Source organism: Mirounga leonina, unplaced genomic scaffold, assembly GCF_011800145.1.
Source record: "Mirounga leonina isolate KUSES-001 unplaced genomic scaffold, KU_Mleo_1.0 Mir_154, whole genome shotgun sequence".
Taxonomy (NCBI): Eukaryota; Metazoa; Chordata; class Mammalia; order Carnivora; family Phocidae; genus Mirounga; species Mirounga leonina.
The window spans coordinates 63,347,158-63,375,100 of NW_023270389.1; the positions used below are offsets into that span (position 1 = coordinate 63,347,158).

General features: G+C 41.8%; 2 protein-coding genes across 4 annotated transcripts in view; both read left to right on the plus strand.

Annotated features, from left to right (window-relative positions):
• Nucleotides 1-27,943, plus strand: part of EFCAB2 (EF-hand calcium binding domain 2) — a 114,542-nt gene that overhangs the window by 75,726 nt on the left and 10,873 nt on the right. For all 3 annotated transcript variants that reach the window (XM_035010978.1, XM_035010979.1, XM_035010980.1), the window contains exon 3: nt 17,159-17,231. In XM_035010978.1, the coding sequence (XP_034866869.1) occupies nt 17,159-17,231 (73 nt within the window). The remainder of the gene's footprint in view (nt 1-17,158; nt 17,232-27,943) is intronic.
• On the plus strand, nt 20,475-21,036 carry LOC118014563 (60S ribosomal protein L17-like). The gene has a single exon (XM_035010977.1). It carries the CDS (start codon nt 20,518-20,520, stop codon nt 21,019-21,021), a length of 504 nt encoding a protein of 167 aa, XP_034866868.1. The 5' UTR covers nt 20,475-20,517; the 3' UTR covers nt 21,022-21,036.

Genomic DNA, 27,943 nt, shown 5'->3' on the forward strand with positions numbered 1-27,943 from the left:
TTTCCTGGGAAATCTCATGCACATCCAAATCTGTAGCTCAATCTGGAAAAAAATTTTAAAGTCTATAACAACTCTTAGGTCAAAGGGGAAGTTTTAGGACAATGAAATTGAAAACTTCTGGAAAGTAACTATAATGGAAATGAGATATGAAAATGGAAATGGCATTAGAATCCATGAGATACAACCAAATCAAAACTCATGAATGCCTATATCAAGCAAAATAGCAGCATAAGAAAATGAATAGAATATTCAATTCAAAAAGCTAGAGAAAAAGAGTAAGGTGAGAGAGAGCAGAAGGGAGGGATTGGTGAAGATAAAAGCATAATGGCACCGGGAAACAGGGAAACGTAGGAACTAATAAATAAAATGAAAGGCTTGTTCTTTGTGAAAGGTTAAAAAAAAAAAGTCACTGGCATTTTTTTTTTTTTGAGAAAACACAAAAAGGCACCAATGACTGGGGTGAAATGACAATCAAAACAGAGGAAATCTAAACATATTATGAGAGTAGTTTGTACAAGTCTATACAAGCACATTTGAAAATCTAGCTGTAAAGGGCAATTTTCTAGTAGAATATAATTTGTCAAAACTTGTACACCTGGATTGGAACACTTACTATCGTTAAGCTGGCAATACTTCCCAAATCAACCAACTGATTCAACATAATCCCTATCAAAATCCCAGCTGCCTTTTAATTTTTTTTTCAATAATCGACAAGCTGATCCTAAAATTTATATGGAATTGCAAGGCACCTAGAACAGCCACAAACAATCTCAGAAAGGAAGAACAAAGTCGAATTCACACTTCCCAATTTCAATATTTAAACAAAGCTATAGCTGGGGCACCTGGGTGTCTCAGTCGGTTAAGTGTCTGCTTTTGGCTCAGGTCATGATCTTGGGGTCCTGGGATCAAGCCCCACGTCGGGCTCCCTGCTCAGCGGGGAGCCTGCTTCTCCCTCTCCAGCTCCCCCCTGCTTGTGTTCCCTCTCTCGCTATCTCTCTCTGTCAAATAAATAAAATCTTTTTTAAAAAAACTTAAAAAAAATAAACAAAACTTTAGTAGTCAAGACTCTATGATATGAGGTTTACCCATGTACTGCAATGGAACAAAGTTGAGAGTTTGGAAATAAACCTTTACATTTATGGTCAATTGATCTTCAACAAAGTTGGCAAGTCAATTCAATGGAGAAAGAATATTTTCACCAAATGGTGCTAGGACAGCAGGATATTCCCATGCAAATAAATGAAATTGGTCACCTGCCACATACCATATACAAAAACTATCTCAAAGTAAATAAGAGACCTACACTGGGACCTGAAACTATAAAACTCTAGAAGAAAACATAGGTGTAAGTCTTTGTGACCAAAGATTAGTCAGTGATTTCTTAGATATGACACCTAAAGCATAAGTAACCGAAGGAAAAAAAAACAGATACATTGGACTAAATCAAAATTAAAAACTTGTTTTTTACCATAAAGAAAATAGAAAGTCAGTCACAGGAGGGGGAGAAAATATTTGCAAATCATATGTCAGCATCCAGAATATACAAAGAGCTCTTACAACTCAATAATAAAAATACAAATAATTAAAAAGTGGATAAAGGATTTGAATAGACCTTTCTCCAAAGAACATACTTAATGGCCAATATGCACATGAAAATATGCCAAACATCATTAGTTGTTAGAGGAATACAAATCAAAACCATAAAGAAGTGCTAGGGTGGCTATAATTTTTTTTTATGTAAAATAATGAATGTTAGTGAAGATGTGGAGAAATTAGAGCCCTCATATGCTGCTGGTGGGAATGTGAAATGGTGCAGCCACTTTCAGAAATAGTTTTGTAGTTCCTCAAGAAAGTTAAAACACAGAGTTACCATATGACCCAGAAATTTCATTCCTAGGCATATACCCAAGAGAAATGAAAAATTATATTCACACAAAAACTTGCACATGAATGTTCATAGCAGCATTATTCCTAATAGCCAAAAAGGGGAAACTCAAGTGTCCATCCACTGATGAATGGATAAACAAAATGTGGTGTATCCATACACTGGAATACTCTTCAGTCACAAAGGGGAATGAAGAACTGACACGTGCTACAAGGTGGGTGAGTCTGGGAGATACTATGCCAAGTGGAAGATGCCAGACACAGGAGGCCATGTGTGGTATGACACTTCTAGGAACTGTCCATAGTAGGCAAATCCATAGAGAGGGGCAGTAGTTAGTGATTCCGAGGAGGTGAGGGGAAGGGAACGAGAAGGGACTAACAGGTCTGGGATCCTTTCTGGGGTGATGGAACTCTTCTAGGATTAGGTAGGGGTAGTGGCTGCTTACTATTGTGAATTTACTAAAAACCACCGAGTTATACACTTTAAAAATTGACAAAAAATAAAGCAAAACAAATCAACAAAAACTGGATCCCAGTAAAGATAGAAAATTGATAACATTACATAAAAAACTAATGATGTACTGTATAGTGACATAACATAATAAAATAAAATAAAATTTTAAAAAAGATAGAAAATCGAAACATACTAAATTCCACAGAATGGATAGGGAAGTTTTCAAAGAGCTCTCTCACCGAAAGGCTTCCATCCAGATGCTCTCATAGGAGAATTCTATCAAACCTGGAAAAAACTTTTGTACCAAGTTCTTCTAGAAAATAAGAAAAGAATGAAAACTTCCAAATTCTTTTTCAGAGATAAGTATAATACAGATAACAACAACTTAACTAAAAATATCCTCCAGAACAATCTTACTTATGAATATCTACATAAAGATTATAAGTGAAATGCCAGCAACAAAATGCAAGATCAGATTAAAACAAAATGGGATTTATTCCAGGAGTGGAAGAATAGTACTATGCTGGGAAGTGTATTAATATATTTAATTATGTTAATAAATCCGAGAGGAAATATCATAGGATCATCTTTATAGACACTTAAGAGGCATTCGACAGAATTCAACACACATTCATAATTTTTTTTAAAGATTTTATTTATTTAATCAACAGAGAGAGACACAGCGAGAGCAGGAACACAAGCAGGGGGAGTGGGAGAGGGAGAAGCAGGCTTCCTGCTGAGCAGGGAGCCTGATGTGGGACTCGATCCCAGGATCCCGGGATCATGACCTGAGCCGAAGGCAGACACTCAACGACTGAGCCCCCAGGCGCCCCCACATTCATAATTTTAAAGACTCAATATGTTGGAGTTCTGCAGAGAAACAGAAGCAATTGGTTATGTCTGTATCATCTATACCTACATCTGTATCTATATATTTATATATAGAGAGAGAGGGGGAAAGGTGATTTATTACAGGGATTGGCTCACATAATTATGGAGACCAAGAAGTCCCATGACTACTGTGTGTAAGCTGGAGAACCAGGAGGGCCAATGATGTAATTCAGTCTGAGTCAAAGCCTGAGAACCAGGGGAGCTGATGGGGTAAGTCTGAGTCCAAAAGCCCGAGAAGCAGGAGTACCGATGTCCAAGGGCAGGAGAAGATGGAGATTGTTCAAGCAAAGACAGCAAATCTGCCCTTCTTCTGCCTTTTTTTTCCTACTCAGGCCCCCTCAGATTAGATGATGCCCACCTGCATTGGTGAGGGCAATCTTCTTTACTCAGTCTACCATTCAAATGCTAATCTCTTCTGGAGATAGCCTCACAGACACACCCTGAAATGTTATTTTACCAGCTATATGGGCATCCCTGAAGCCCAATCAAACTGACACATAAAATTAACCATCACACTCAGTAAAGTAGATCTGGAAATATGTATATCTTCACATGAAATATGTGTATCTCAGCCTAAAATCCAGTTTCTTTCTTAATGAGGAAGGAGAATCAACATTTCTGTTAAAGTCAGGAACAAAATGAGAATATCCATATTTGCCATTATTATTTAGTTTTTGTTTTTGTTTTTGTTTTTAAAGTAGACTCCATGCCCAGCATGGAGCCCAACGTGAGGTTTGAACTCAAAACCCTGAGGTCAAGACCTGAGCTGAGATCAAGAGTGGGACGTTTGACCGACTGAGCCACCCAGGAACCCCCAATTTAGTATTAGAGGTTTTAGCTAACACAATTAGACAAGTCTTAATGGAGGCATAAATATTGGACATGACGTGGTAGAAGGCAGAAAAGATAGACAGACGAGGGGCGCCTGGGTTTTTCAGTAGTTAAGCATCTGCCTTCGGCTCAGGTCATGATCCCAGAGTCCTGGGATCGAGCCCTGCATCAGGCTCCCTGCTCAGCGGGAAGGCTGCTTCTCCCTCTCCCACTCCCCCTGCTTGTGTTCCCTCTCTCGCTGTGTCTCTCTCTCTCAAATAAATAAATAAAATCTTTAAAAAAATAAAAAAAGACGAGAGAAGGAAAACTATCCCTATTTGCAGATATGAAATCATGAAATCTCTAGAAAACCCAAGAGACCCAAATTATCTCAGGAAAAAAAAAGTCCGATAAAGTAGTAGGAAATAAAACTAATAGACAGAAATCAAGAGCCTACAATTATACAATAACCAGTCAGGTGATATATAATGGAAGATAAGACCCTAGATCTACAAGCTAAAATTTATAGACATAAATATAACAAAAAAATTACAAATGCTAGCTTAGGAAAACCTGAAAGATATAGAAATAGACTTGAACAAATGGAAAGACATACCACGTTTTTTGGACAGGAAGACTTGAACTCAAAGATGTCAAATAATCCTAAATCAACTTAAAAATTCAACACAGCCACAGTTAAAATACCAGATCTTTTCTGGAGCTACACAAGTGAATGTCATGCTCATATGAAAAATAAATAAGCAAGAATAGCCAGGAAATTGCTGATAAAGGAGAGAAAGGAGATGAGTTTAGCTTTATTTGATAGTAAAACATTACAGATCCTTTACACTGAAAAGAATGTGGCATAAAAGACAATGAAATATAACAGAAAACCCAGAAATATTCCCAAGTGCATATGGAGAGTTCACTTATGAAACAGGGAAGAAGTCAGTTAGGCATGAGACTCTTGGTTTCATCTCAGGTCGTGATCTCAGGGTCATGAGATCGAGCCTGACATTGGGTTTTGCGCTCAGTGCTCACCGCAGAGTCTGCTTGAGATTCTATTTTCCTCTGCTCCTCCCGCTTGTGCTCTCTCTCTCTTAAATAAACAAACAAATCTTTAAAAATATATATAGGTGAATTTCTTTATGAACTTGGAATGGGGAAAATGACTCACAACAAAATCCTAAAGTTAAAAGACTGACATACTCAGCCACATCACAAAAATTTCAAGCAAAAATACCTTTAAAAAAAAAATCAAGTGATGAACGACTATCTGAGAAAACATTATATTGCAAATGGCTAATATCTCTGAGGTGTAAAACTGGTAAGTCTTTAAAAATATCTGATTAACCAGAACTCTCCATTCTTTGACCATAGAGAAAAAGTTATAAATTATTATTTTAAAATAAACTTTTTATTTCAAAAATTTTAAATCAAAGTTATTTTAAAACTTCTCAGTGTTTCTAAAAACATTTTGTTTTGAAATTAATTTTTAGAGTTACAGAAACAAAAAATAGTGCCGAGCGTTCCTGTGTATCCTTTGCCCACCTTCTCCTAATGTTCACGTCCTAACTAGACGTCCCACAATTACCAAAGCGAAGATCTGGGACTTTCACTGGCTTTCCCGCGACTCTCCGTTCTCTCTCCAGGAGCCAACCCAGAATCCTGGTTGCATTTAGTTGTCAAGGGTCTTCAGGCCTCCAACCTGTGCCAGTTCCCCAGTGTTTCTCTTTTGTGACCTTGATACTTTTGAAAAGTGCTGCTCAGTGATTTTGTAGAACGCCCTTGAGGTTGGGCTTGTCTGATGTGTTCTCATGCACACATTGAGGTAAGGCATTTTGGGCAGGAATACCAGAGGAGTGTTCTCAGAGCATCGTGTCGGGGTAGTTGATGTGCTTAGGTTTCATTACCACCACTGGTGATGTTACCTTGTTCACTTGTTTAAGTTTTCCCACTACCAAGGGTTCCCCACTATAAAGTTATTATTTTTCCCTTCGTAGATAGTAAATATCTTGGGGGAGATACTGCAAGACGATGCAAAATACCCTTTCTCCTCAAACTTTGCCCACTGATTTTAGCATTCATTGATTGATCTTACTCATAACAAGGATTACTGTCGTATTTGCCAAATGGTGTTTCAGTGTTATTTTTTTAAAAAGAAAACTCCAGGACAGTGAGCTTTTTGTTGGTTTTGTTTGGACAGTGAGCAGCCATTTGGCAATGTAGAATTTGGAGTTATTTAGACCTTTCACAACAATGGAAAATGTTTTAGTTAATGAATCTAGTAAACATTTATTAAACCCTTGTTATAGCCAAAACATCCATGAGAAATATGCAAAAACCATGTTTGTTCTGTTCCGCATCCAGGTCTTTTTCTCTGTCACTATTTTTCACCTCAAATCACATTAACCACCATGATTTGTCCTAAGAAGATGTTATTGCAAAGAGTCCTGAGTGACAGAATCTCAGGAGTCAGAGAGTGGAACCAGCTTCCAGTTTTGCTCCATATACTAGTTATGTTCCCGGAGGGTGAGTCCAATGCCTTCTCCAAGTCCTAGTTTCCTTATTTTTAAAATAGAGACTATAAAATGGATTGATGTGAGAATTAAATGAGTGAATACATATGAAAGTTCTTTTTAATTGAAAGGCGTTTCTCAAACTGTAAAGTGTTCTACAGATTCATGTATTATTCAACAGATGTGTACTGAGCCCCTATTATGTGTGAGTTCCTTTAAGTGTTGGAATGTAGCAGGGAAGGGCCTTGATCCGCATGGAGCTTACATTGTATTTTATTTTATTTTTTTAGAGAGAGAGTGGGGGAGGGGGAAGGGAGCTCAATCCCACAACCCAGAGATCATGACCTGAACCGAAATCAAGAGTTGGCCTCTTCACTGAATGAGCCCCCTGGGGCTTACATTTTAGAGGGAAGAAACAGACAATATACAAGTAAACAGATTTCAGATAGTAATAAGTGCTATCAAGTAAATAAAACAGGACAATGTTATAAAATGCTATTAGGAAGATAGAAGAGGATGATGTATTAGCAAATGAGGGCGTGGGGAGGTGGGATAAAACTGTGTAGACCTCTGGTCGGGGAAAGTTTCTCTGGAGGTCATTTTTGAGTTAAGATCTTTAAGATTCAAAGGAGCCAACCATGTGAAGAACTGGGGAGTAATATAAAGGTCCTCTGAAGGGGCAAGGGTTTAGTGTGTGGGAGAGCAGCGCAGGAGGGTGGGGCGGCAAGGTGGGTGGCTGGAGACCAGGGTGTGAGACCAAGTCAGAGAGGTTGGCAGGTCCAGATCAGGTAGCACCTCACAGACATTATAAGTGCAGTGGGAAGCTTCTAGGCAGGGAAATTATGTACTGTGATTTTCATTTTTTAAAAGATTGTTCTGGGGGCACCTGGGTGGCTCAGCCGTTAAGTGTCTGCCTTCAGGTCAGGTTATGATCTCAGGGTACTGGGATCGAGTCCCACATAGGGCTCCCTGCTCAGTGGGGAGCTTGCTTCTCCCCTCTGCCTGCCACTCCCCCTGCTTGGGTTCCTGCTCTCCCTCTCTCTCTCTCTGTCAAAATAAATAAATAAAATTAAAAAAAATTTTTTTTTAAAGATTGTTCTGGCTGTTGTGAGAGTGGATGCAGGTGGCTGGTGAGAGCCAAAGCAGAGACTACATGAGGGTGACTTCTGTGGTCCAGGTGAGAAGTGGTGGCCAGGAAAGGTGGTGGTGGTAGGTGTATAGTAGTTATTACGGTTATTGTGATGGGTGCAGATGTGTCCCCCGGAAGTCATGTCCCTGATGCCTGGCACCTCCCCATATAGCCTGATTTGCTGATAAGGTCTTTAGAGAGGGGATTAAGGTAAAATGAGTGCATTGGGGCGGGCCCAAACCCAGTCCGACTGGAGTCTTGTAAGAAGGAATTTGGACACACTGAGACACCAGGGACGCACGCACACAGAGGACAGTGTGAGGACACTGGGAGAAGGTGGCCATCTGCGAGCCGAGGGGAGAGGCCACAGAAGAAACCTGCCCTGCTGCCATCTCCATCCTGGACTTCCTGCCTCCAGAGCCGTGAGCAGATAAATCCCTGTTGTTTCAGCCGCCCCCCCGTGCCCCCGGCTGTGGCGGTTTGTTGCGGCTGCCCCAGCAGACCAGTGCAGTTATGGTAATAATGACAGTGGGCGTGATTTCTTTGTAGAGTTTACCACTGCCTGAAGCCCGTGCACAGACGTGTGTGTGCACGCTTTCTCCCCTACTTGGTTGCCTAGGGTGAAAGTAGTGTCTGATATTTTATGGAGCTTTTTTCTGAGGTACACAGGAGACCGAGTTCTTCACTTGGGCTGCAAACTCTAGCACATAGGACAGTATGAGAAATAATGCCGTAACAAGTTAGAACCCAAAGCTTTTTGGAAAGCATCTTTTAGCAGTGGAAAAATGGTCCTCACTTGATTAAAGGGACCTTCAGAAAAATAAGCCTTTTTTTTTTTTTTTGAGTAGAGCCCTTGTCTGAATAAGGAGGTTTAGCCATTATTTCGGTTTCATTTCATGGCTTTGTAAAAGGAGATCAATCTGTGAAAACGCCCTCTGCGAGAACAAGGTCTTCTTTTTGTTGTCTGCCGTGCTGTAAATGGTACCTGGTGCACGGTAGTGTTTGGCAAATATTTATGAAATAAATGAAAGTCATTTTCAAATCCTGCTTTTGTTCCTTCTCAGACATTTTTGACTTATTTTCAACATTCTCTTATACTTAGATGAATATCAGCTAATATAATAGGGGAGGTAAAGTATTTTGCCTGCTCTTTTCTCCCTTAGAATTGCGTCCATTGTCCTGAGTCAGGTCTTCACTTGGAATGGTTTTGACCTTAGACCGCCCTTAAACGGAGGACTCACCACCTAGCTCCGTGGCACTGGCGCCACCTCGTGTCAGAAACGTGATACTGCACCCGCCGAAGGCCTGGGGGGAGCCAGCCTGGGCCCGACACACAAGCTGTGCACGAATTAAAGCAAGATGCCTCTATTAGGCAACCCTATCGTGACTCATGTGTTCTGAAGCGATGTCGTCCCCATGTTTACTACGTTATATATACTGCAAATGCAGAAACAGATTCTTAATATTGAACCATAAAGATTTCTGGAGTTCGTTTGTAGTTCTTTGTTTGTTTAAGATTTTATTTATTTGACAGAGAGCGACAGTGAGAGAGGGAACACTAACAGGGGGAGAGGCAGAGGGAGAAGCAGGCTTCCCGCGGAGCAGGGAGCCCGATGTAGGGCTCCATCCCAGGACCCTGAGATCATGACCTGAGCTGAAGGCAGACGCTCAACTAACTGGGCCACCCAGGCGCCCCTCGTTTGTAGTTCTTATCGATATAAGACCACATCCACTCCGACAGAGGGAACGGCTCTGCAGATGTTAAAGACTTTATAAGAAGTAGCTGATTTAATTGAGGTGTCATCAATTAAACAAAAGAAAATCCCATGAAATTGATTTAAAAGAAAAAAATTTTTCCCAAGGAAAAATGTGGGTTTTTTTGTTTTGTTTTGTTTTGTTTTTTACAAGGAATGTATTTAATTTCCGTTCTGTAGGCACAGCAGAACACCGAGCGGGTTGTTCAGAAGATGAACCTGTCTAGGGACCGCAGGGCCGGGAGCTGTCTGAACAAAGTGGTTGGGACTTGGAGAATCAGGGTTGGAGCCAAATCATGCTGACTGGCACGAGAGCAGACTGTTACGTTTTCAGGAATTCTGCAAGCCACTGTTACCAACTAATTTCTATAAAAAGTAAATTGCATAAACTTACAAGCAAATTATACTAAAAAGCCAAGGCGCTCACTTGGGCAGCACTTACAGTGACACTGGACCGGCGCACAGATTCGCCTGACCCCTGAGCCAGGGCGACCGGCAAGCTCATGCAGTGATCTATACTTTTTCAGGCTGTTCTGTGTAAAATGAAACATGAATGTGTTTATGAATGATGCAAAATACTGACTACTCAAAGTTGACCTCCGCCTGATTGCAGTACCATGGTTTACTCTGACTTATGCTTGGGAGGCAGTTAGTACACGTGGGGGCCTCCCTGCGGTGGTGAGCTGGGGACCCCGGGGGCATCTCTTCCCACCTGCTTCCCCAGCAACTTGGGCAGCTTGAAGTTGGCGCCAGGTGGTTGTGGTTGTGTTGCCTCAGTGGAAATGCAAATGCTGCTAATCAGGGCTCTTCTCTCCTGAGGAGCCCGTTGGTAACAGCACACCCACCACTGTACACAGATGAGTTTGTTTCTGCCTTTTCTCTGCGCTCTCTTCCAAAAGCCTGACAAAAAGACTTCGGAAGGAATTATTAAAATTCAGAAACTATTTTAGTTTTATTTCACTACATTGACTTCGGGAGGTTTCTAACTGGTTGCTTTAAAAGGTTACTTTAATCATTGTAAATACTTTAATGATTTAAAAATGTTGGGCGCCTGGGTGGCTCAGTTGGTTGGGCGACTGCCTTCGGCTCAGGTCATGATCCTGGAGTCCCGGGATCGAGTCCCACATCGGGCTCCCTGTTTGGCAGGGAGCCTGCTTCTCCCTCTGACCCTCCCCCCTCTCATGCTCTCTGTCTCATTCTCTCTCTCAAATAAATAAATAAAATATATTTTTTAAAAAGTTACAATCATTGTAAAAGTTACTTTATTATTTTTTTAAGATTTTATTTATTTGAGAGAGAGAGAGAGAGCATGAGCAGGGGGAGGGGCAGAAGGAGAGAGAGTCTCAAGCCAACTCTGCGCTGAGTGCGGAGCCTGATGTGGGGCTCAGTCCCATGACCCTGAGATCATGACCTGAGCTGAAATCCAGTCAGATGCTTAATTGACTGAGACACCCAGGCGCCCCTTTAAAGTTACTTTAAAATAACTTTCAATCATTTCACTTGATTCAAAATCCCGTTTAGTAGAATGAAATAGGTTAATCAGCCCTAATGTTGTGTGTAATTGTGCCGCTTTATTTCATAGTTTTGTTTAATGTTCCAGTTGTCTAGTATCTTTGTTATTACTTATTTCTGAACTTCTTTTATTTTCATCGTGAAGTTTTGGAATTTCTATTCCTTGTCTCTGAAAGCTACAGTTTTGCCTCCTTGTTCCCATTTCCTTTTCAGTTCTCCTCCTTTCTAGACCCCTGTCCCTTTCTCAGGAACTCATGGCCTCACGGTTTTCTGGCCTCTGTTCTTCCTTGCCCTCTCTTCCTCTCTGTTTTTCTTAGCTCACCTTTAGGAGCCTCACTACTCCTGAGGCTGACAGGTAAGCTACGTGGTTTCCTCCTTTACGGCCAGGACCCCAGCCCCATCCTGGCACCATCTGGGGTTCTGGAGGCCCACGTGCCCACCCCCCCACCCCCCCCCGCCACTTGCATTGCTGTGTGCTTGGCATCAGAATCCTAACGCCACAGGAACTCTTGGGATCGTCCGTCTTCTATGCCTCCGGCCTTGTATCTTGGAATGAGTAAGAGTAAGAGGAGCTCAGAGGCGTCTTTGCTTCTCCTATAATTTCCCTCCCCTCCCTCCCTCTTGTCCTGTGCCTGCCTGGAGCAGTTCACCATACAGGGCTTCATCTTCTCCAGATACTTTTACCTGTTCTGAAGCCAAAATGATAGGTGGTGTATGCTTAATTGTTTTAAATAGTTTATATGAGGCAGGATTTCTGTTATTCTTACTACTTTGGTTTTCATTCCAAATGTGCTTATCTTGTTTTTTTTTTAAGTTCATTTATTTTTTAGTAATCTCTACACCCAGTGTGGGGCTCGAACTCATGACCCCAAGATCAAGAGTCGTGCGGTCTTCTGACTAAGCCAGCCAGGTGCCCACTTCTTGTTTGTTTTGTTTTGTTTTGTTTTTAATGAAAACTTTTTATTTAAAAAATTATACACTTATAGACAAATAGTAAGAGTGGCCCACGGAACTGTTGTGTGTGGTCACAGGGATGTACCAATTATGAACATTTTGCCACATTTGCTTTTGCCTGTGTTCTCTCTTTTATAATATATATACACACATATTTACACTGTATACACATTTACACATTTTATTATTATTTTAATTTTGCTGGGCTATTTGAAAGTAAGCTTTGGACATTATGACTTTTCCCCAAAATACTCCAGTGTATATTTTCTAAGAACTAGAACATTCACTTACATAAACCACGGGTGTGTGTGTGTGTTTAAATATAATAGAATCAGAGCAGCTGGGGAGAACTTGAAGAGGTCATTTGGCTCCTTCCCAGGCTTCTTGCAGGTAAATTCCTACAGTAAATAGCCGTTTTCCAGGAGTGATAAACCCAGATTCCCCCAGGGGCCAGGGCTGTGACATGAATGTGAGAGGCACACAGGCTTGGACAGTTCTGAGGACGCGTACGAGTGGCCCTCTCCTAAATGAAGAGACCGATGCTATGCTGAACGTAACCTTATATGCTGGCCACATCTGTCCCTTGGGTCATCAGTTTTGAGCCCTGGATCTGTCTTCAAGGCTCCCATAGGGTGGAGCCTCCGGTTTTCTTTGGAAGCGTCTTGTTACAGTCAAGTTCGCCTGTAAGTCTCATGAAATCCTTGGCCAGGTTTCTGAGGGGCAGCGGCACTCAGGGGTGAAGAGGGTGGGGTCCAGCCTGTGTGTGGGAATCCCATGGCCATGACTTACTAGGATAACGGGGAAGTTACCTACCCTTTCTGTGCTCCCATTTTCTTCATCGGTAGAATAATAGAAGGCGCCGTCCTCCCAGGGCTGTTGTCAAGAGTAAGTGGGTGAGAATATTTGAAGCGTTGAGAGCAGAGCCAAACCCTTGCGTGGCTGTGTGCGGCCATCGCTCCCCTGCAGCCTGCAGGTGGTAGCAGGGTGTGAGTGAGCTGCGGGGATGACTCCTTCTCCAAGTCCCAGAGGAGCTGTTGGTTCCACCGTCCTGCTGTCCTGCCCCCTGGTCGGACCTGCAGCCTCAGCCCTCGGCCCCCCGGGGGGTCACTGCTGGGATTGGCTGTATGTGGCCCCGGGCAAGTTATTGAATATCCCGGGGTTGTCTCCTTATCTGTGGAATGGAGAGAACGAGGCACCCCGCCTGCAAGGGGCCATTGCGAGGAGTAAAGGCGTCCATGGGGGCAGAGTTTGAGTGCAGAGAGTGCTGGCCAGGAGTTGTGGGTGCCCCTCTAGAGCTGCCACCTTCCCCTGCTGTGTTCTCTGTGCCTGCTACTCAAGTCCCCCCACCCCCCGCCGCTGGCACCCCGCAGGCTTTCTGTCCCTCCCTCCCTACAGGTGCTGTTGCTGAGATCACCAGTGGCTTCTCTGTCCGGACCTGAGCTGCTGCTTCTTCTCTTAGGCTCTGGGAATGGTTTTAACAGTGAGGTCATCCTGTAAGCAGGGTCCGGGCCGGGGGCAGTTGAGGGGCAGAGAGGAGTGGAGAGGCTCACAGGCAGGACAGACTGAGTGGCAGAGAGCTAGGCATGGCAGGTCTGCGGAGCATCTGGGCCTGGAGTGGACAGCAGGCAATGAGTAAGTTAGAACAAGGAGTAGTGAAGGAAGCGGAGGGAGCATGCTCGAAGGTGCTAAGGCACCTATCAGAATGTCTTCAACGTAAGGAAGGAAGATATCTGAATATTTTAGGGCAAAAGAGGAAGCAATTAGTAGAGGAGAGGATGAAGGTGCTGAGTGGGATGCAAGTGTGTCCAGAACAAGAACCAAGACCAAGGGGCTTAAGAGTACACTTATCGAGGAAGAAGAGGGAGACCCAGAGCGGGCTCGCTGTCTGCTATGTGAGGACACAGAGAAAGGTGGCCATCGCAAGCCAGGAAGTGGGTACCCACTAGACACTGAACCTGACGACGTCCTGGTCGTGGACTTGGCAGCCTCTGGAACTGTGTGCAGTCATGCCATGTTTTCATCCGCCCAGGCTGTGGTGTGTAGCTCTGCAGCCCGAGCTGCCCCAGCAGGTGGTAGGGGTGTCAGCCGTGGTGCCCAAATAGTCGGCGTCTGTTCTGGGAAGTAGGGGACAGGTCTGGGGGCTCTTCTGCTGAGATTAGGTGTGTCCACGGTGTGGAGCTTGAGGCAAGAGATGATAGATGGGTAGAGCGAGCAGGATAGAAAGTTAAGGGGCCCAGAATCTAGGATGGGGCAAATGGCCATTTTGAAGCGTTAACTAAGAATATTGAGCAGCTGCGTGTAGATGAATTAACTGCTGAACACAGCTCGAGGGCTAGTTTGTAGGGGTACAGGTGCGTTCTTGAGTTATTGTATTGTTCTTTAGGCCACTGTGGACTCGTCAGCCGAAGAAGCTTTGCCTTTTCCTCTTACATCAGTCAGGCCTTCGTGTTTTAGGACTAGAGAGAAGGAGGCAGCTTGGTGCGTGAGGGGCATCAAGCGAGCTTTGTTTTCTGTGGTCTCCCTCAGCAAAGTGAGACAGTCTAGCTGGCGTCACTCAGGAGAGGCGAGGAGGGTGATAGGTCCTTCAAAGGGGAGCCGAAGGGGAGAGAGGAGAACTTTCTGGCTGAAAGGAAGGACCTGCCACCCTCTGATGCAGAGCAGCCTGCCGGCGGTGGCAGGACCTGGGGCGTGGGGGGTTCGTGGGTGGCTGTGTGCATACTGAGTGCTGAGCACCAGCCCTCCCATCTCCCCAGGAAGCCACCCCTCCTGAGCCACGCCCATCTGCATCCAAGCGCGCTCACCTCTCTCTGGTCCTACACAATCTTCCTTGACCCCATGTCCCCTCCAGACATCCCTTCCTCCCCTTCACTTCACACATCCATCCTCCTAAACCCAGTGCAATCAGATTTCTCCACCATCTTCGACGGCAGCTTCCCTCGTCAAAAAATCACCACCGATCTCCTTTCCTAAATCCAGTGGGCGTCTCTCAGAACTTACTCGATCTCTCAGCAGTCTGTGACACCAAGATGACGCCCACTCTTCCCCCTTGTCTTTCCTTAGCTCCCTTGACACGGCGCTCTGCGGATCTGTGGAGTTCTCGCCTAGCCCTCTGGCCCCTCTCCCTCGTGTCTAATGCAGGCCCTATTCCTTGGACCGCTGGGTCAGGGCCGGTCTCTGTAGAGTTCTTGCTGGACCCCTGGCTGTTCTCTTCCCGTCAGCACACTCTTCTCAGACCTTCTTCCCGCCCACGCCGTCTGGGGGTGGATCGTGCCCCACCCCCAGCTAGTGCCTTAGCCCTTCCCATGTCCTGGGTGTTGGCAGCGACAAAGGGCTCATTTCAATCTGGTTTACCGTTTCTTGGAGAGGCAAAGGGGATCGATTACCTTGCTGACACAGCACAAAGTCATTCTTCTTTTCTCTCTACGTACCTCTCTTCTCACAGGCTGACTCATGATGGCAGCTATTCCTAGCCATTTCCAGAAATAGGGGGTATTGGATTTATAATTTAAAATGTTCTAGTAACCATGTTTAAGAAAAGGTAAAAGAGAAACAAGTAAAATTAATTTTAACACTATGTTTTATGCAACCCCGTATGTCTAAAATATTTCATTTCAACATGTGTCAATTGAAAAATTATCCACGAGATATTTGACTTTTTTTTTTTTCTGTACTTGGTTTATTGAAATCCGTGTGTATTTTACACTTATAGCCTGTTTTCACTTGGGCTGGTCCCTTGCCCAGTGCTCAGTAGGACCATTGTCCCACATGCATGCCTGCAAGGGCTTCTGGTCCCCCCACCTCGCCCTGTGCCCCCCCAGCCCCATGCTCCCCCTCCCCACCCTCCCCATCGTGCAGGGTGACAGCCTTTCCTCGGGTCCCTCTGATTCTGGACTTCCTGTGGTTCTCTGATGCACATAGAGAGGCCTGGAAGGTTACGGAGGGGCTAAATCTGTGAATACTGACCAAATCATGTTTTGGTTCCTGCCTCATTAACTATCAGTTGTAACATATACAGCAGGAGTCTGATGTTACAATGATATATTTATTACAGTGGTGTTAGCCAGATTCATGGGACATCTTTAGGGACTTCTTGAAAGTATAGTCTTATAGAATGCTTCAGTGTCTAGTCCCACCATCATGTCCACGTCCTGCCTTCATGAGGGATGTGGGCTTTTAAAACAGTGCACAAGTATTAGGACTGAGGTGCTCGGGCAGGTAGGAAACAGGAAGACGTTACGTGTTAAGTTGGTCCTTATTTATTGTGAAGGAAAACCAATAAATGAAAGTTAATCCCATCCTCCACAGTTACTGACTTTCGGTTTTACTCTTGATATTCATCCTGCAACCTCTTTAAGTGAAGAACCTAGACATTCTTATTTAAAATGTTTTCTCAGTAAAATAGTGAGTAAATATAACACCACCGATATTATCCAGAATGGTAAAGAAATGAAATATTCTAGTGAAGTGAATATTTGTGAAATTAAGTACACATCCAAATACTACAACTTTAATTTTAATAATTTTAAGTGGAAATACTTAATAATCTATTACAAATCCTGTCTTAGCATCTAGAGAATACTGAATGTAATTCAGACTTTTCTTAGGTTATTTGCTGAATTAAATTACATTATTATGGGGGGGCAGGAGAGTAACTAATATCTATGGAGTGGCTACTCCGCCAAGAGCTATGCTTTTATTACGATAGTTCTTATATTTTACACTGAGGGTGTTCCCAGCCCCATTCTAAGTATTTGAAGGAAGACGCTATATTTTGCCCACCAGGTAGGCTTATGCAGTCGGAGATTAGCCCGCCCCGCCTCGCGCGGTGCAGAGCTGGGATCTGAACTCAAGCGAGCGGGCACTAGAGGCCACGTGAACTTCAGCACAAACCTCTGTCCCCCTTTTACAGACGCAGAAACTGAGGTGCAAAACAGTTAACTAACTTAAACTCGGCTAGTAAGTGGCTGACATTTCTTTTTCTTACTCCTCCGTCCTTTCCGTTTTCTAGAACTTTCTGGGTTTTGGCTCAGGCAGGGCTTGCGTTTGCTAATCAATGCAAACACTTCTTTCTCCCTTTGGTTCGCTTGTCTGCCTTTTCCTTTTCCTGGGAAGTATCTTCTATCCTCACAAGGCAGTACTTACTGAGTGACTTTGTTTGCTGGGCTACAACCACCCTGAAGTCCTTTAGAGAGACACCGCGCTTGCTTTTCAAAGTTTAAATTCTGAAACTATTGACCATTTTTTCCTGCAGAGAGATCGGAACAATTATCAGGTCGCTAGGGTGCTGCCCAAGTGAAGGAGAGCTCCATGACCTGATCGCAGAGGTAAGCGGGCTGGCAGCAGGGCTGTGTGCGGTGGGCTCTCTGCTCCCCCTGATCCTTGGATCTAAAAACCCTTAACTGCAACTGGGCATGTCCTAAACTAATGAATGTGCTTGATGAAGACACTGGGGCAGCTTTGCGGATTGGCCAGGCAACAGTTTGGAAACAATATCAGATCTGGAGGAAATGACTTTGACCAAGTAATGCAATGGCTCAAGTAAAGAGCCCACCTTAGATCTTATTTACACTCTTTGAAATTAATTGAAGAGGGCCCCTGGGTGGCTCAGTCCAGTTAAGCATCAGACTCTTGGTTTCAGCTCAGGTCATGATCTCAGGGTCGTGGGATCGAGCCCCACATTGGGCTCTGCTCTCAGTGGGGAGTCTGCTTGTCCCTCTCCCTCTGTTCCTCCCCTGCTCGAGCTTTCTCTCTCTCTCTCAAATAAATAAATAAATGAAACCTTTAAAAAAATATAATTAGTTGGAGAAAGGCCATCAGATGCAGGGGACTGACTGTCTGCAGAGAGAACACTGACAGATGAAAGGAACGTAGTGAAGAATGTCAGTTCAGAGGGGATGGAAGGGGAAGTAGAGACTGTAAGAGATTTATATTTATTGAGGGGAAATAAAACTAACTTTCAGAAGAAATAGTACACATAATGAAATAATAAGAACTAACTTGATATTGACTGAATGGTCCAAGAATTTTAAAAATGGTTATTTGTAATAGTGTAGAGGAGTCTCTGGAGAGAATTACCCCATAAAGCAGTGCTGAGTGGCCCGAGACCAGAGAGCTCCATGCCCTGTTTGGTTTTCCAGAAAAGCGTCTGGTCTAATGTCAAGTGCAGCTTTCAGTTCAACAAAGCAGAGGCCTGAAGGGAGCAAAGCTACCTGGGCCCCTACCAGGAGAAGAATCTGTTCAGAACTGCTGATCTAGGTGTGTGGGTTTTGGTGGAGGCCAGGCTTCGAGCAGGAGGAGACAGGAGGCAGGCAAGGAAGTAGGGGTTTAGTTGATTTTTGTGCCCAGCATGGCATTGGGGTGAGTCACCTAACCTCTGCACCAGTTTCTCCATGAGAATACCTACTTCAAAGGTAAATGAAGTAATGTATTAGAAGACATGTTTTGAATCCTAAAGCACTATATACAGTTAAGAAGTGGAAGATTGAAAAGACGACTCTGTTGCCCGCGTATTAGCATCTTGTAACTAAAAAGCAGGACTGGTTTTTCATTAGCATTCAAAAATATTCAGTAAAGCACAAAATCTTTACATTGTTTTTCTGTTTTGGGATCCAATAAAACTATTTTTACTCAGAGGAGAAAAATCTTATTTTTCCTGAGTTGGTCCTCACATTTTTTAAAAAAGGTGTTGATCACTACTTGACAGTGTTTATCGACAAAGCTAGAATTTGTGCTCGTGAAAGAGGAGAGTTGGCACCGTGGAGCAGATAGGAACTGGAAGATGAACTTACAGTGAAATCATAATTACCACATATACTTCAGTAGAGTAGGTGGAAGAGAAAGGAAAAATGCCTCCAGAGGATAAAAAAGCAGAACCTTTAGAGCCTAATTCCTTTTGTCTGTTTTAATTAGCAAACCACAACCCATGGGCCAAACCCCGTCCACCACCTGTTTTTATAAATAAAGTTTTATTGGAACACAGCTAAACTCATTTATTTACATATTATCTCTGGCTGTGTTCTCACTGCAAGAGTGGATTGAGAGTCCTTGCAACAGAGAGCATATGGTTTGCAAAGCTTAAAATATTTACTGTCTGGTCCTTTGCAGAAAAAGTTTGCCAACTCTTCATCTGTAAGTTTCTGTGGCAAAGTAGAATAAATACTGCATCTTGGGTCAGGAGGTCTACATTCGAGGCCTGTAGCTACCACTTACAGTTATGTGGCCTTTCAAAGCCTGGTTCCACAGCCACAAAAGGAATGCAACAATAGTAAAGTGTACCTTTATGAGGATTAAATCTGATAACTCTGAGGATTCATGTGTTACTTGGGCACTCAACACATATTTTTGGGTTTGCTTGCTCTGTAGGTGGCTGTCTGCTGAAGCGACCCCACAGGTTTGCGCAGTTAATCACAGTAGATGCTTGGGTGCCAACGTTTTAATTTGTCTTTGCCCCTTTCTTAGATATACTGACACAACCTTTGAAAATTGTACATGTTTAGAGCAGTTGTACCAGTAGGGATCGCTGTGCTATCTAAGCCCTATACACATTTTTCTGTCCTTGTGCACAATTTATTCAAATTAAATTATAGCGATATGCATAAGAAGTTTTGGGTGTGACTCTCCTTTTTGTGGTTTCCCAAATAAGTGAGGGGAACAAAGCACATAGATAGTTGTAGGTATGGAATACATTTAGAAAATCAGAGCTCCAGTAGTAAAGCTCTAGGGGTGAATGTCCTATTGCTAAGTGCTCTGTAGTAGTTTCAGAAATGAAACTATTTCTGCCTTTTTTTTGCTTTAAAATGCAATAATGTGATAATGCTCTAAAATTCTTTGATAGGGGCGCCTGGGTGGCTCAGTTGTTAGGCGTCTGCCTTTGGCTTGGGTCGTGATCCCAGCATCCTGGGATTGAGCCCTGCATTGGGCTCCCTGCTCAGCCAGGAGCCTGCTTCTCCCTCTCCCTCTCCCACTCCTCCTGCTTGTGTTCCCTCTCTCGCCATCTCTCTGTCAAATAAATAAATAAATAAATAATAAAATAAAATTCTTCAATAAAACATCAAAACCTGTGTGCAGGTCTCTAGTTGCCATTTACTTGAGTTTTAGTCGAAGTACATACTGACTCTCAGCCCCTTGCTTCTGAAGAGAGATATGAGATCTGATGTTGCTCTTGAAATAGATCATTTAAAAATTGCTCGGCATTGATCCCTCTACTTCATATTCTACAATTACCAACTTGCCCCAAATAATCTCTGCACATTTGGAATATCACAAAACTCAACAATTGTGACAAAGGTTAATACCCAAATTTTATTGACATACAGGTTACCAAACAATTCTTCCTTTACTAAGAAGTTATATCCTTCCAGGATCTTCCATGTGGGAGCTGGGAGGACATGACAGCGTCTCAGTACCAGTGGGAAGGGCGTGGAGAGGTCGACAGCCTTTGAAGTTCAAACCTAAATGGAATTGTGGAGAACTTAAAATAATTAGTAAGGAGAGCTAAAAAAGCGTTTGGAAAATAAGACCTATGTTGGTGAGATTTTGACATTGTACAGTGATTTTTTTAAAAAGGTCAGTTTATCTCTTCCCCTAAGTGGCCTGAGGTGACCTCTGAAAATGGTTCGCTATTCGCTTGACCCAGAAAACCCTACGAAATCATGTAAATCAAGAGGTTCAAATCTTCGTGTTCACTTTAAGAACGCACGTGAAACTGCCCAGGCCATCAAGGGTATGCATATCCAAAAACCCACCAAGCATCTGAAAGACATCACTTTACAGAAGCATTGTGTGCCATTCTGTCGCTATAGTGGTGGAGTTGGTAGGTGTGCCCAGGCCGAACAGTGGGGCTGGGCACAGGGTCGGTGGCCCAAGAAGAGTGCTGAATTTTTACTGCACATGCTTAAAAATGCAGAGAGTAATGCTGAACTTAAGGGTTTAGATGTTGATTCTCTGGTCATTGAGCACATCCAGGTGAACAAAATCCCCAAGATGCGGCATAGAACGTATAAGGCTCATGGTTGGATTAACCCACACATGAGCTCTCCCTGCCACATTGAGATGATCCTTACTGAAAAAGAGCAGATTGTTCCTAAACCAGAAGAGGAGGTTGCACAGAAGTAAAAGATATCCCAGAAGAAACTGAAGAAACAAAAATTTATGGTCCAGGAGTAAATTCTGCACAGAATAAATGCAAATAAAAATAAAAAGAGGGGAAAAAAAAGGTCAATTTATCAGAAAGGTATAAAAATTTTAAATGTCTGTGTACCTAATAACAGAGCTGCAATAGACATGAAACAAAAATGGACAGATGAGAGGCAGAAACAGACAATTCCATCATCATAGAAGGAACTTATAACAACCCTCTCTAAATAATTGATAGAACAACTACATAAAATATCAGCAAAGACATAGATGATCAACCATTAGTCACTCTGATCTAATTGATATTTATAGGACATACACCCACAAATGCAAAATACATGTTCTTTCCAAGTGTACAGGGAATATTCAATAGGATAGATTAAGTGCTGGGCCATAAACAAGTCTCAGTAAATTTTTAAAAATTAAAATCATATAGGATATGTTCTTTGATTTTAAAAATGGAATTAAGGGGCGCCTGGGTGACTCAGTTAAGTGTCTGACTCTTGATCTCGGCTCAGGTCATGATCTCAAGTTCGTGAGATTAAGCTCCATGTCGGGCTCTGTGCTCAGTGTGAAGCCTGCTTAAGATTCTCTCTCCCTCTCCCTCTGTCTCTCCCCACTGCTCCTGCTCTCTCTCTTTCTCTAAAAAAAAGTAAATTAAAAAAATTAAAAAAGGAATTAAGTTAGCGATCAATTGAGAATAAGATAATTAGGAAATCCTCAAATACTTGAAATTAAGCAACCTCCTTCTAAATAATTCATGAATCAAAGAAGAAATCACAAGGGGAATTACAAAATATTTTGCCCTGAATGTTAATGAAAATACAGTATGTCAAACTTTGTGGGATACAGGTAAGCAGTGGTTAGACGCCAATTTACAACTTTAAATGTTTACACTGGAAAATAAAAAAAGACCTAAAATTAATTATCTAAATTCTCATCTTAACAAGCTGGAAAAAGAAGAGCAACAAAAACCCAGTATAAATGGAAGAACAAAATTATGAAGAGCAAAAATCAGTGAAATAGAAAATAGAGAAAATCACTAAAAGCAAAAAACTAGTCTTTTCAAATAAAATTGGATTAACCTCTAGCTAAGGTGATCAAGACAAATTACCAACATCAAGATTAAAGGAGGGTTTATCATTATCCTTCAGACATTTTAAAAGGATAATAAAGAACGTTATGCTAATAAACCTGGCAACTTAGATGAAATGGACAAATTCCCTGAGACACACAAATTACCAAAACTGACCCAAGAAAATCTGGAGAATTTGAATAGCCCTGTATCAATTATGAAAATTAAATTTATAATTAAAAACTTTCCCATAAAGAAAACTAGAAGTTCAGATGGCTTTGCTAGAGAATTCTCTCAAACATTATGGAAGAAATAATACCAATTCTACACAAAACTCTTTTTGGAAACGTCACAGGAGATAACACTTTCTAGGCCAGCATTACTCTGATATTCAAGCCAGACAATCCTATTACGAAAAAGAACAGAGCTTACTGACATAGATGTAAAAGTCCTTAATAAGATTTTACCAAATCAATTTCAACAACATGTTTAAAGGATAATACATCATGAGCAAGTGGAGTTTATCTCAGGAATTTAAGGTTGGCTCAACATCAATCAATGTACTTTATTATTTATTACATCAACAGAACAAAGTAGATGGACCATATGATCATTTCAGTAAATATAGGAAGAACATTTGAAAATATTCCATACCCATTGAAGAGAAAAATACTCAGCAAACGAAGAATAAAAGGAAACTTGTCAAGCCGGCCAAGGGCAGCTACTAAAATTCAAGGCTAAAATCATACTCATACTCAAATCATGAACGAGGCACAGATGCCTGCGTTCATCACTCCTATTCACCATTTACTTGAAGCCCCAGCTAGTACAATAAAGTAAGAAAAAATAATAAAAGATACGCAGTTTGGAAAAGAAAAAGTGAAACTCTTTCTGTTTCAGACAACATGATTTTTCATGTAGAAAATTCTAAGAGACTTACCAAAAAGCCACAAGAACTAATATGTGAATTTAGCCAGATCACAGGCTATATGGTCAACATGAAAAATTAATTTTATTTCTATAATTAGAAATCAACAATAAGAAAAATGAAATTAAGTAAACAACCCCACTAAAAAAGCTTAAAAATAGAATAATGAATAAATTTAACAAAATAAAGTCAAGACCTATACACCAAAAACAGCAAACACTATGAAGAGAAATTAAGAGTTAAATGGATAGATATACATGTTCATGGATTGCAAAATAACATTGTTAAGGGGGTAGTTCTTTGATTAATAGATTCAGTACATTTTCAATCAAAATTATAGCAGGATTTTTTGAAGAAATTTATGAGCTGATTCTGAAATTTGAATGGAAAAGCAAAGGAGCTAAAATAACCAAAATAATTTTGGAAAGGAAGGGCAAGGGTGGTCTTTTACTACCTGATTGCAAGATTTACCATGAAACCACAATAATCCTGACAAGTGTGATATTTGTGTACTGAGAGACCTATAGACCAATGGAACAAACTGGAGGATCCAGACATAGAACCATACATATATCTTTGACAGAGGTGCCAAAGTAATTCAATGAAGAAAGGATCATCATTTCAATAAATCGTGTGGGAGCAAATGGGTATCTGAATAGAAAGAAAACAAACTTCAGCACTCTTTTCCTCCACACAAAAAGGTTAACTTGAAGTGGACCATAGACCTGAATAGATGAGCTAAAACTATAAACTTCTGGAAGAAGACAGAGAGAAAACCATGTGATGTTGGGTCAGCCAAACATTTTTTAGATAAGACAGAAAAAGCATGAACCATAAAAAAAAAAAAAGCACAACAAATAACGATTACCTTCATCAATATTAAAAAATTTTGCCCAAATGACACAGTTAAAAACAAACCAAGCAAATGCAGATCAGACTGAGGGAAAATATTTGCAAATAATTTATTTGACATTGTATCCAGAATATATTAACATCTGTTTTAACTAATATTAGGAAGGCCATCAACCCAATTTTTAAACTGGCCAAAGATTTGAATAGACATTTCATAAAGGAAAATGTATTAATGGCCAACAAGCACATAAAAAATGATGAACATCTGTACCCGATGGGGAGCACGAAGTGTCACTACACATCCACGAGAATGGCTAAAATTTGAAATTCTGAAAATATTAAACACTGGCAAGGATTTAGAACAGCTATAATTCACACATTGCTGGTAGGAATATCACTTTGGAAAACTGTGCCAGTGTCTTATAAAGATAAACATACACTCATTATATGACCTGGCAATCCTATTGGTAACTATTTATCCAAGAAAAATGAAAGTCCATGTCCACACGAGATTTGTAACCAAATGTTCTTGATAGCACTAATCATAACAGCCCAAAATTGAAAATAACCTAAATGTCCATTGACTGGGGAATGGATAAATACTATGGACCACTACTCTACTCAGTGATAAAAAGGAACAAAATATGATACACACATGACATGGATGAATTTCAACAAGAACATGTTAAGCAAAAGAAGTCAAACATGGGACTTCCGAGGAAGATGGCAGAGTAGGAGGACCTTAAGCTCACCTCGTCTCACAGATACAACTAGATAACACACATATCCATGTAAAAAGCCCAGAAAATGACCCAAAGACTGGTAGAACAGACTCTCCCTAGCTAACCAGAGAGAAGAGGCAACATCCAAGAGGGTAGGAAGGAGGGAGACATGATCGAGAGCCAAGTGGAGCTGTGGGACTGACCCGGGGAAGGGAGGGATGTTTTGGGTGCAGAGAGGGAAGGGAGCAGACTCCCACCCTCGGGATCCTAGGCACAGAGGACCAGCACAGGGTCCAACATAACCACATAACATGTGGTTTTGGAAACCAGAGATTGTAAAATTGGACTTTAAAAAGATCCATTATATGTGTACTGACACTGAATCTTGCCTTCAGATGATAAACTGACCCCTTCTCACCACTTCCACACCCATCACCTTGGTCTAAGCCGCTGTCCCATCTCCCTGAACTACCATGGTGGCCTTTGAACTCTCTGCTCCTACGCTTGGTCCTCTGCAGTCTACTTGTCACATGACAGGCAAAAAGGATGCTTTTAAAAAAGGTTAAGTCAGAGCCCGCCACTCCACTGCTCAGAACCCTACTTCTGAGGTGCCCAACTCACTCAGGAAAAGAGCCCAAAGTACTGTTACCACAGCTGACAAGGCTCTAGGTGGTCAGGCCTGTCACTTCCTGCCATTGTCTCTGCTCACATATTGGCTTCCCTGCTGGTTCTGAGTATGTCCTGCATACTTCTACACAAAGTCTTTGTTCTTGCCCTTACCCGTGCTCTGGGCTGCTCTTCTTCCAAGTACCCACAGCACTTAGAGACCTGACGTTTAAATCTGGGCCAGAGTGAGTCCTGATGTGGCAAGAAAGCATCTCGGAGATGATGTTGCCATCCCGAACTGCCCCATGCCTCCCCGGTGTCTTAGGACTCTGTATCTTTGGAGGTTTGATACTAGGTGAGATCTCTCATTCTGGCGAATCTGATTTGACAATACAACCCTTTGTGTTTCGTCTGTGGTGTTCAACATAATCTGAAATTACCGATTTACTTCTGTCTTAAAACTCCCTTCTGTCATAAAAACACCTTGAAGGCAAGGTTTTATGCTTTGTACATCAGTGCATCCTTAGCACCGAGAACAAAGCCTGACATATTCTGGTTCGAGGAGCTGCTCTACTGTTTCCTGTGGGCTGAGCAATATTCTGGTTATAATTACGGTTCTTACACTGTCTCTTCTTTCTCTTGCAAAACCTAGTATCAGAATAGTGGAAAATTCAGGCTTGCAAAGCACTGCAGACATACTTGAGAGAAGAGTTTTACAATAGATCTGATTCATGGGCTCAAAAATTCCAAGTTTCCAGTAGTAAAAGTAATTAAAAACTATTGCAAGCTGGTAATCATTCATCTATCAAAAAATTATCAAGCATTTACCACATGCCAGGTACCAGGCATTCAGAGACACAAGAACACTGAAAAAACTCCATCCTAATTTGGCTCAAGATAGTTTCAAACACTTTAAAATTGTGAACATCAAAAATTTAAATACATAGGCATTTAAATATTTGAGATTGTGTTCAGTCCCATTCATTTAACTAAATGAAGAAACTCACCCACAAATGAATGTTCAGTTGCATTTTCTGTGGTCAATGATTTAATGTTAAATTAATAGTGGTGAGAAGCCTTTATGATTTCAACGTGTTCAATATTCCCTAGTAACCAGCTAAAACAATGTAATGATTCTACTGAGTCATTTCCTGCATTTTTCATCTTGGATGAAAAATATCATACCACACCAGACATACCACAAGCCCCAGAGGTCCCAAATCACAGTTTCTCATTATTTTTAATTGGTTAAGTATTCTCAGAAATTTTTATCTTTGAAACTTCAGAAATGGCTGTCTAGTTAGTAGGGTAAAATCTATATAATCCACACACTTGTAAAGTGGCCGTGTCCATCTGTCTGAACCATAACTGCATCATCCTGGTTCCAGATAAGCCCTGAGATGTCACAGCATTCAGAATCTAACTGTGCCAAGCTTCTCAGAGATTGGGAAAGGGTGAGGTAATTATGTTCTGGTTTTGAAGTAGCAGGTGATGTGAAACATTGTTGTCCGCTATTTTTCCTGAGCACCCTGGCATTGGAGAAGGTGGGAGAAGGTAGTAGATCTGTTCTAATTTGTGCTGATGTTAGATGCTGGAGTTAAAGAATTGTAGACTGATTGGGGCACCTGGGTGGCTCAGTCGGTTAGGCAGTGGACTCTTGATTTCGGCTCAAGTCATGATCTCAGGGTCCTGGGATCAAGCCCCGCCTCGGGCTCTGCGCATTCAGTAGGGAGTCTGCTTGTCCCTCTCCCTCTGCTCCTCCTCCTGCTCTCTCTCTCAAATAAATAAAATCTTTAAATATAAAAAAATAAAAAAGAGCCGTAGACAAAGAGGTACTTTGGAGATTACCTGGTGATGGCTACCAGCCATGACTTCCGAATGGAAATAGGTAAATGGGGGGAGGGGTGTTGAGGGGATTGTGTTGTACAAGGAAAATATCTGTAGTTAGAAGAAAAACACTAAATGGTGCTAAAGCAGCGATCAGCAGCAGGAAACAAAACCCAGGGAAATCTATAAAAGTGGTTTTCCCTCTCACATAAATACATAGTATTTATGAATAAATGCATTTCATAATTTTATATAAAACAGCCATAACAGGAGATTAATACAAGTTTTTATTTCAAATTTTTATTGTATATAAGAAATATAGGAAATTTTTAAAGAGATAGAGAAAAATCCTTTCCAATAATACATCACCTTAATATGACCATTGTAATATTTTAGTGCACTTCCTTCCATATTATTTTCCTGTGCATGTTTTCAACATGACTGTAATCTTATAGTTAGTTTAGCTGGAACCCCTTGACTTCTTCCCCCCACAAGAGGATAAAATAGGGAAATTAATGGCTTGACAGCCACCAATTCCCTCATAGCTCCAAGGTGTAGAAACTCACAGTTGGAAGGGACATTATCAATTATCTGGTTTAGCCACCTGTTGGTTCTTAGCATCTCTGATGGTCTAGCTGAGAGATGATTCAAACTTTTTTTTTGATACTTATATTAATAAGGGACTTCTAACCTGAAAGAATCACATATCCTAATTTTTGTACAACAGCCTCTGCAATGTTTGTAGTAAATAAATTTTCTAAAGTAGGTGACTTTTTAAATTTTCCATTTGGGGGCGCCTGGGCGGCTCAGTTGGTTAAGCGTTGTACTCTTGATTTAGGCTCAGGTTATGAGCTCAGGGTCCTGGGATTGAGCCCCTCGTCGAGCTCCGCA

What these genes read in the sequence shown, in the direction of transcription:
- LOC118014563 (XM_035010977.1), top strand. Translation starts at nt 20,518, where the DNA reads ATGGTTCGCTATTCGCTTGACCCAGAAAACCCTACGAAATCATGTAAA.